Source organism: Myotis brandtii, unplaced genomic scaffold (genome assembly GCF_000412655.1).
Source record: "Myotis brandtii unplaced genomic scaffold, ASM41265v1 scaffold240, whole genome shotgun sequence".
NCBI lineage: Eukaryota > Metazoa > Chordata > Mammalia > Chiroptera > Vespertilionidae > Myotis > Myotis brandtii.
In genome coordinates, this window is record NW_005359064.1 from 1557058 (window position 1) to 1567136 (window position 10079).

General features: G+C 34.7%; 1 protein-coding gene across 6 annotated transcripts in view; it reads left to right on the plus strand.

The window, feature by feature from the left end:
- ANKRD12 (ankyrin repeat domain 12) overlaps positions 1 to 10079 on the plus strand; it is a 105649-nt gene that overhangs the window by 56107 nt on the left and 39463 nt on the right. For 5 of the 6 annotated variants that reach the window (XM_005866892.2, XM_014540256.1, XM_005866893.2 and 2 more), the window contains one exon: positions 3013 to 3160. In XM_005866892.2, coding sequence (XP_005866954.1) covers positions 3013 to 3160 — 148 coding nt within the window. Of the gene's footprint in view, positions 1 to 3012; positions 3161 to 10079 lie in introns of those variants that run through there. The other variant, XM_014540258.1, reaches the window with a different exon arrangement.

The following is a 10079-nucleotide window of genomic DNA, read 5'->3' on the forward strand; positions in this document are numbered from 1 at the left end:
AGGCGGGGAACGTTGGAGTCTGCAGCAAGCAAGCCTCCCTGCTCGCTTCAGTGCCTGGCTGCCGGCTGCCATCTTGGCTGACAGTTAATTTGCATATACTCACTGATTAGCCAATGAAAAGGGTAGCGGTCGTACACCAATTACCATGTTTCTCTTTTATTAGTGTAGATAAAATTTATTTAATTTGATAATTAATTATATAGGTTGGCAAAATTTTATTTCCAGGCCATTCGCCATACAACTAGATATAGTGGTTAAAGTGGATTTTTCTTACAATAAAAATTGTACAGTGTCATACTGCCTATCTTTTTAGACTTGTTAATATTTAATGATTCCTGTGTACATAACATTTATGCCTGCATTTTAGCTGACATTTTTCAGATGGTTTATTTGTATAATAATAATAACATATTATAATCAAACATGATATTAAATGCTCACAAATTAATGGTATCTCTAAACATCATGTTTAGTAGTTTTGCTGTAATATTATGAACCATACTGGGTTTTAAGTTTCATTTGCATTTTCAACCTTTGGCATGTTGATATCAAAGCTAAACCATTCTTGGTGTGGGCCTCTTTGGATTCATCTTGTTTTGGACTCTTGTGCTTCATGGACTTGTGTGTTTATTTCCCTCACCAGGTTAGGGAAGTTTTCCATCACTCTTTTTTCAAATAGGTTTTCTTTTTTTAAGAATATATTTTTTATTGACTTTAGAGAAGAAAGACGAGGGAGAGATAGAAACATCAGAGATAAAAGAGAGTCATTGATCGTCTGCCTCCTGCACGCTCACACTGGGAATTGAGCCTAGGCATGTGGCCTGACCATGAATCGAACCCTGACCTCCTGGTTCATGGGTTGACACTCAATCACCTAGCCACACCAGCAGGGCAGTTCTTTCTCTTTTTTTTTTTTCTTTTTTGCTCAGTCCCTTTACCCCCCAAGCCTCCTCACCCCAGAGCTGTCAACTCTTCTCTATTTATGAGTGTCTCTGTTTTGCTTGTCAGTTCAGTTTGTTCATTAGATTCTATATATGAGCGAAATTATATGGTAAAGGATAAATTTTTCTTCTTTTTTATGGCCAAGTAATATTCCATTGTGTAAATGTACCATAGCTGTTTTATCCCATCATCTACTGCTGGACCCTTGGACTGGTTCTAAATCTTGCCTATTGTAAATAACTGCAATGAACATGGGGGTGCATATATTCTTTCTAATTAGTGTGAGTTTGATTCGGGTTTCTTTAGATGAATTCTCAGAAGTGGAATTGCTGGGTCATAAAGCAGTTCCTTTTTTAATTTTTTGCCATAACTTCGTACTGCTTTCTACAGTGGCTGCATCAGTCTACATTCCCACCAACAGTGCATAAGAGTTCCCTTTTCTGCACATCCTAGGCAACACTTGTTGTTTGTTGATTTATTGATGATAGCCATTCTGACAGGTGTGAAGTGTTATCTCATTGTGGTTTTATTTTGCATTTCGTAACATTGAGTATCTTTTCGTATGTTTATTGGTCATCCATATCTCCTCTTTGAAGAAGTGTCTATTGAGGTCCTCTGCCCATTTTTTAATTGGGTTATTTTTGGGGTGTTTTCTTTTTTTTGGTGTTGAGTTGTATAAGTTCTTTATATTTTGGATATTAAGCCCCTTATCAGATGTATCAGCAAATAATGTTCTCCCATTTAGTGGGCTGTATTTTCATTTTGTTGATGGCTTTCATTTTTGTGCGAAAACTTTTTAGTTTGATGTAGTTCCATTTATTTTTTCTTTTGTTTCCCTTGCCAGGGGAGATATATCAGAAAAAAAAGATTGTCTGAGAAATGTCGAAGATTTTACTGCCTGCCTATGTTTTGTCGGATATTAATGGTTTCAAGTCAAACATTTAAGTTTTAATCCATTTTGAGTTTATTCTTGTGTGTGGTATAAGAAGGTGATCTAGTTTTATTTTTTTGTACATATCTGTCCCATTTTCCCAGCACCATTTATTGAAATCTTTAGCCCATTGTATTTTTTTGCCTCCTTTGTGAAATAATAATTGACTATAAAGGCGTTGGTTTATATCTGGGCTCCCTGTTTTGTTCTCTTGATCTATATGTCAGTTCTAGTACTTTTTTGATGGAATCTTTATAGTGCTCTATTAATAGTATCATGTCATCTGCAAATAATGACAGTTTTTCTTCTTCCTTTCCAGTTTGGATGTCTTTGTTTCTCCTTCTTATCTGTTTACTGTAATTAGGACTTCCAGTGCTATGTTAAGAGTGATGAAAGCAGATACCCATCCCTGTCTTATTCCCGGTTGAAAGGGGAGCACTTGTAGTTCTTGCTTATTGAGTAGTTTAGTAGTAATTTTGATAAGGTTGTGGGAGGATATGAGTACCACATTTTCTTTCGCTGCCAATCTTGACCAATCCTTATGATTTTCTTAATAAAATTTTATTTTTTCTGGCTTACTCTATGATAAGAATACAGTATGTAATATACAAAATATATGTTAATTGATCATTATTGGTAAGGCTTCTGATCAACAGTACACTATTAGTAGTCAGGATTTGGGGGGTCAAAAGTTATATGTGGATTGTCAGCTGTGCAGGGTTGGCATCCCTAATCCCTGCATTGTTCAAGGGTCAACTGTATATGTTCCATGAAGCCAAGGAACTTGTTATTCTTGTTTATTGATGTATCTTCAGAACTTGGAGCAGTACTTGTTAATAGGTTCTCAATAAATAATTTATTGAACGTATGATGAAAAGGGAAGAAACTGATGAGATTCAGTACTAAAATTGCCCAGTTTAAATTTTAAGGAGGAAATTTCTTTGTAGCAGGTATAATCATCAGATGGGGGAAGGCAATGAAAATGAAACTTGAAGAGAGTAATCATGATTTAGAAGAGACACACTGTAAGGAATGGAGGCAGAATAAATGAGGCAGAATGATGTTATGAATGTTATCAAGAGAATGGTTGAAATGATACAAAATATGAAGTGACTAAATCTTTCTACTATTTAATTCAGATAGTGAAACTGTTACTTCGTCATGGTGGAAATCCATTTCAAGCTAATAAACATGGAGAGCGTCCAGTGGATGTTGCAGAAACAGAGGAGTTGGAATTGCTACTAAAAAGAGAGGTGCCTTTATCTGATGATGATGAAAGTTACACAGGTTTGTTTCAGATAATCTGTATTCAACTGTTTGTTTGACATGATGTTTAGTAGGACATTTTACTTCTACTTTATAGTACATAAAATGTTTGAATACCTTAGAATAATGCTAGCTAGCTAGTAAGACTGGTGAATTTAGTAACCTAGTTATTTGCTACATGTCCTCTGTGTAAATGGAGTCATGATGCCATAGCCCTATTTTCATGATTTTCCTCCCATAAATTGCTGATACTACATTCAAGCCCATTGTAGAACCTTTCCCCATTAATAGCTACCACCACTGCTCTTCTGATTTCTTTACATTCTTTCATAAATTAGAGATATACTAACCAAATCCTTTCTGTCTTTTCCTGGCATTAATGAATTGTCTTTACATTTTTAACTTTTGTCATTTAGGTGGTTGAACTCTGGTCATTGTTTGAAGGTAGGGGCACAGTTTCACAAACACAATTTTTAAAAGGAAGGGCCAAAATAATATTTCAGAAAACTTTTGGTGTACTCAGAATTTTTTTAAAAAGCATAAACAGTTTAAAATATAACAGAAAAAACTTCCTTGTATTGAAGAAAATCTTTTGTGTACAGACTAGAAACGTTCACCATGTTTCAGGTAAAAATCCATTAAAAAGAATGTAGTAAGTTTCATAACTGACCATATGTCCAAAATATCTAAAGAATTCCTAGGAACAGTTAAGTCATATTGCTATTATATTGTTATATGTAAGGGAATAAAAATCAAACCACACTCATTTAATCTCAGTCACTGCCCGAAGGCAATAGAATGACATCTATAGTTTTGAGGCAAAAAAGGTCTATGATATAAACATCTGTACTTTTGTTTTCCTTAATTGAGGTAGAAGTGAACATTATATTAGTTTCAAGTATACAACATAATGATTCTGTATTTGCATATATTGTGAAATGATCACCACAATAAGTCTAGTTAACATCCATCATTATACATAGTTAAAATTATTTTCTTTTTCCTTGAGATGAGGACTTTTAAGATCTATTCTCTTAGCAACCCTCAAATATGCAATACAGTATTAATGGTAGTCACTATGCTGTAGATTACTGCCCCATAAATTATTTTATATTTAAGTTTATACCTTTGACACTCTTCATCTGTTTTGCTCACTCCCACCATCCTCAACTCTAGCAACCACCAATCTGTTCTCTGTAACTGTGAGCTTATTTTTGTTTTTAGGTTTCACATATAAGTTAGAATATACAGTATTTGTCTTCTCTGGCTCATTTATTTCACTTAGAATAATACCCTCTAGGTTCATTCATGCTGTTGCAAATGGTAAACTTTCATGGCTGAATATATTCCATTGTGTATATACTGTATACTACACCTTATCTATTCATTCATCTATGGATACTTAGGTTGTTTACCATATCTCGGCTATTGTAAATAATGCTGTTCCGAATATGTGGGTGCATATATCTTTTTAAATTAGTTTTTGGATTCTTCGGATAAATAACCGAAATTGCTGTTTTCTATATGGCTATACCAGTTTAAATTTTGATCAGTAGTGCACAAGTTTTCTTTTATTTCACATTCTTACCACAACTTATTTTTTGTCTGTTTTATAATTTTCACTCTAACAGGTATGAGATGATATCTGATTGTAGTTTTGATTTGCATTTCCCTGGTGCTTAATGATGTAGAGCATCTTTTATGTACCCATTGGCCATCTGTATGTCTTCTTTGGAAAAACGTCTATTGCGATCCTCTGCCAGTTTCTCAGTCATTGAAATCCTCTCTCCATTTTTCAGTTGAATTGTTTGTTTGCTGTTGAGTTGAATGAATTCTTTATATATTTTAGATATTAACCCCTTATCATATATATGATTTGCAAATATTTTGTTCCATTCAGTACATTGCTTTTCATGCTATTGATGATGTCCTTTGTTATGCAGAAGTTAAAATCCCAATGTTTTATTATGAAAATGGTCAAAAATACTGCAAAGTTCAAAGAATTGTACAGTGAACACCATGTACCCACCAACTACATTTTAGTTAACTTTTTGCTATAGTTCCTTTACTACATTATCACATATATCTCTCTCTACCCTTCAATCTATCTTATTTATTTTTTATTTTTTAATTTATCTTTATTGTTGAAAGTATTATAGATACTCTCCCCCTTTTTTTCCCTTTGACCCCCTTCACCCTGCACCCACCCCTCCCAGGCCTTCACCACACTATCTATGGGCTATGCATGTATGCATATAAGTTCCCCATTTAATCCATCTTAATTTTTGATGCATTTCAAAATAAGTTGCAGACCTCTCTAAATACTTTAGCATGCATTTTATTCATTAACTAGGTTCAATTTTTGTGTATGAATTTTTTAGGTAATATTTATATTTGAGAAATTAATAATTTTTTATTTAATAAAACATTCTTTTAGTTTTGAGAAATTCATAGACCTATATAATTCAATCTTATAAAGATACAGACTATATCATTCCAGCAAGTTTCTTTTTTTATTTTATTTTATTGTTTTCTTATGCTGCCCCTTCTTACTCAATCCCTGCCCCTACCTGATCATGTATACCCTTTATGGTAAATAAAGATTAGGCAGGAATCACTAATAGATAAGTCTAGGTGGAATTTTTTTATGAAGAACAGGATATTTACATTGTCTTCTCCAGTTCTGAGAGAGGAAAGGATAAAAACCAATGGTTGTATAGTGGAGAAATCAAGCAGCACCTGAACTGTGATCAAAATTAACATCTTCACCCCTGGCTGGTTTGGTTCAGTGGTGGAGCATTGGCCCACGGACCAGAGGGTGGAGGGTTCAGGGTTCTATTCCTGGTCAAGGGCATGTACCTGGGTTGCAGGTTTGAGCTCAGCCATGGTCTGGGCTTGTGCAGGAGGCAACCAATCTGTGTGTCTCTCTCACATCGATGTTTCTCTCTCTCTCTCTCTCTCTCTCTCTCTCTCTCTGTTTTTCCCTCCCTATATCCCTCCCTTCCACTGTCCCTTAAAAAAAATCAGTGGAAAAAATATCCTCGGATGAAGATTAACAAATAAAAAAACAACAAAAAACAAACATCAAAGGAGAGACAAATGCACATCATGTACCTCCAGATATGATTTCATGAAAAGGGTACATTATCACTTTTGTGGCTTTCTGAGAATGCATAATTATGAGGAATGTTCTGGGTTTTTTCTTTTTAAGAATGGTGAAAGATTAAGAAATGGCAATGTCATGAAAAACTAAAAAGGCAATAGAAATGTTCCAGACAGAGATAGTAAATTAAAGGCAATACCTGTTCCCAGACTAGATCCTGTACTGGAGAGGGAAAATGATTATAAATAACATTATTAGATCATTTAACAAGGAATATGGACAGTAAATTAGTGTTGTATCATTGTAAATTCTGAAGTTGACAACTGTACTTTGTTGACAAGAGAATATCCTTATGTCTTAGGAAATATTTATTTCTTAGGAGTTACTCAAGTATATAGGGGTAAAGAGCCATGATGTATATAATTTGACCTCATCTAGTTCAGGAAAAAATATATATACATATTTGCATATATAGTGAAAGCAAATTATAAAGCACGAGAATGAAAACATTAACAATGGGAAAATCTGGATAAAGAATATAAAATTTTTAGTAGTTTTTATTTTTTAATTTCTGTGAGTTTGAAATTATTTCCAAATAAAATTTTAAATATATACAAATACATAAAATTGCCTTGCTTTGTCCATTGAAAAGATCTAAAAGCATTGATTCCAATAATCCCCACAATTCCAATAATCTTTCCTAGTACCCAGACTATAATCTTGACATGCTTTCTACTAAAAGAAAACCAAGGCTTTTTAGAAAAAAAATAGGTGATTTTAAGTATGGGATAGGAAATATATAAGATGAGCTGTCAACATCTTGTCATTGCTGATTACAAGGAAGCTATGAAAGATTACTATAAGGTTTTGTCAAAAGGCCTTAGGAGACAACTTAGATCAGTTTCCCATTGACCAAAGATGGGATAGTTTGAGCTTCAATAAGGCTATTAATAACAAATATTTGAAATTCATTAAATAAGTTTAAATCCATAGTCCATGGTCATAATTATTTTAATTTATCATAAGAGAACCAATTTATCTTAAAAATTAGGCAGAAATAAAAGAAAATAATAAATGATTTATCTTTTCTTACATGAACTCTGTCACTGGGTAACCTCATTATAGGTGAGAAGTTTTTGGTTTTGGTCTTGGTTGTTTTTTAATATGTTTTTATTGATTTCAGAAAGAGGAAAGGAGAGGGAGGAGAGATATAGAAACATCAATGATGAGAGAATAATCAATTGGCTGTCTCCTGCATGCTCCCTACTGGGGATCAAGTCTGAAACCCTGGCATGTGCCCTGACCAGGAATCAAACCATGACCTCCTGGTTCATGGGTTGACCCTCAACCAGTGAGCCACATCGGCTGGGTGAGAAGTGTTTTTTAAATAAGGTTAATGCAGGTAAAAAAGAAAAAAGTTTGACCATTTTGTAAACCACATATCAGTTAATATGTGTAAGCATTGAGCATCAACAGTTGCTAACATTAGATTTTTTAAAAAGAGGGGGAATAAAAGCATTGCATGCTCCCTGCTGAAACAACACATTACACTACTATTCTTCAATCCTCAGGATCCAGCTGCCATTTTCAGAAAATACCAAAGTCAGAGGAACATGCTGCTGAACTGCACCAAGCAAAATCTAGACTGTGGGAAACTCAAATGGCTTTGATTTTTCAAGAGATAAATTGTATGGGAATGAAAAAAGAAGAATCTGTAGGGAAAAAAATGTTAATGTTTAAAAGGTATATCAAAGTTGAAAAATAGGCAACACTAAAAAAATAATGTATTTAATAGGTGATTTATACTTCTCTGGGGGAAATTTGTACAAAATTTAGTTAAGATAAATGGCACATACAAGATCCAGAATATTCTTTAAAAAATATGTTTTTATTGATTTTAGAGAAGGAGGAAGGGAGAGGGATAGAGAGATAGAAACATCCATGAGGGAGAAATTTCAATCTGCTGCCTCCTACATGCCCCCTGCTGGGGATGGAGCCGGAAACCTGGAAATATGCCCTGACTGGGAATCAAAACAGTGACCTCTTGGTTTATGGGTCAACACTCAACCACTGAGCAACACTGGCCGGGCAGGATATTTTTTTTAATTCAAAGAAATTCTTATGTTAAGGGGAAAACCTAATATGTTGGGGGTTTTTTAATCCTTGCCTGAGGATATGTTTATGGATTTTAGGGAGAGAAGAAGAGAAACATCGATGTGAGAAAGATCTATCTGTTGCCTCCGTATGTGCCCCAACTGGGGATTTGAACCCACAACCTTTTTGGTGTATGGGACAATGCTCCAACCAACTGAGAAACCCATCGGGGCAACCCATCTGGGGTCTGCTAGGTTTTTTAATAGTTTTGAGAAGGGTCCAGCAATGGTGATAGTTCCTTTATTTTACTTAGGGAATGATTAGGACTTCTACTTAACTATCACATATCCAAAAGTGGGACTAATTATAAAATGAGGAGACCAGGGTTGGAAGGGTGAATAAAAAGAGAAAAATATAACATTGGTAAAGCAGTATTTATTAGTGGTAATGTTAACAAATGGAGCAACATCCCTTTTAGTATATATTTTCACCTTCCAGTAAATGTAAATAAACTGCTTAAGTGTTTGGTACAAAGATATTGCTCACTAAATATTTGTTAAATTGGTGGAGAGTGGTTACTGGCCCTTAGGGATTTATTAGGACTCTCCAAATTCCACAAATCCAAGAAATAACTGAACCTGTAAGCCAGGTTCATTCATTACTGAGACTGGAAAAGTTTGAGAAGACCTAGAATCAAACAACAGGAACGGTTCCTCCTGGTGCTTCAGCTGCTAACTGGCAGTCACAGGTGTGAAGGCCACTTTACCTTCTACCTCCAGCAGGAGGGCTGCCTCTTAGACTACTCCAATGTGGGGTTTCAATGAGTTATCGAAGAAAGACAACACTCCAAGAACCTAGAAACCTAAGAGAACAATCATTTGAACAAACAGAATGTTAACCCAGCTAAATAAAACTACCAGATCGTTCAGCAAACAACAGAAATGAATACTTAAGAAAATTCAGTTATAGCTCAAAAGACTTTTTGGAGCTAATAAAAAACAAACAAACAAAAAAAAACATGATTATACAACCAGACAACTCAGTGGATGAGTGAGAAATGATCATTGTTGGGACTTAAATTATTATTGGAAAATCAAGTAAAATAAGTCCTCACAATACAGCAATATTATAGAGAACGACTTCTTAAAGAAGATGAAAAATACTTAGGAAATAAATCACGGAGACCTAACAGATCTAACGTGTGAATAATTTTTGTGGGAATTTAAAAGGCAAATAAAGGTGGAATATAGTCCACAATTATACAACTAGAAATTTTTCCCAAGCTGAAGAAAGCCTAAGTTTTAGTGGCTGATAAGATCCCAAGAAAACAGAAACACCAATCAGAAAGGATATATGCACCCCTATGTTCATAACAGCACAATTTACAATAGCTAAGATTTGGAAACAGCCTAAGTGCCCATCAGCAAATGAGTGGATTAGAAAACTGTGGTACATCTACACAATGGAATACTACGCTGCTGTAAAAAAAGAAGGAATTCTTACCATTTGCAACAGTATAGATGGAACTAGAGAGCATTATGCTAAGTGAAATAAGCCAGTCAGAGAAAGATAAACATCACATGATCTCACTCACTTGTGGAATATAATGAACAACATAAACTGATGAACAAAGATAGAATCAGAGTCATAGAAGCATCGAACAGACTGTCCAACCTATGAGGGAGGGTGGGGAGGGGGGTGAGGGGATAAGAGGTCAACCAAAGGACTTGTATGCATGCATAT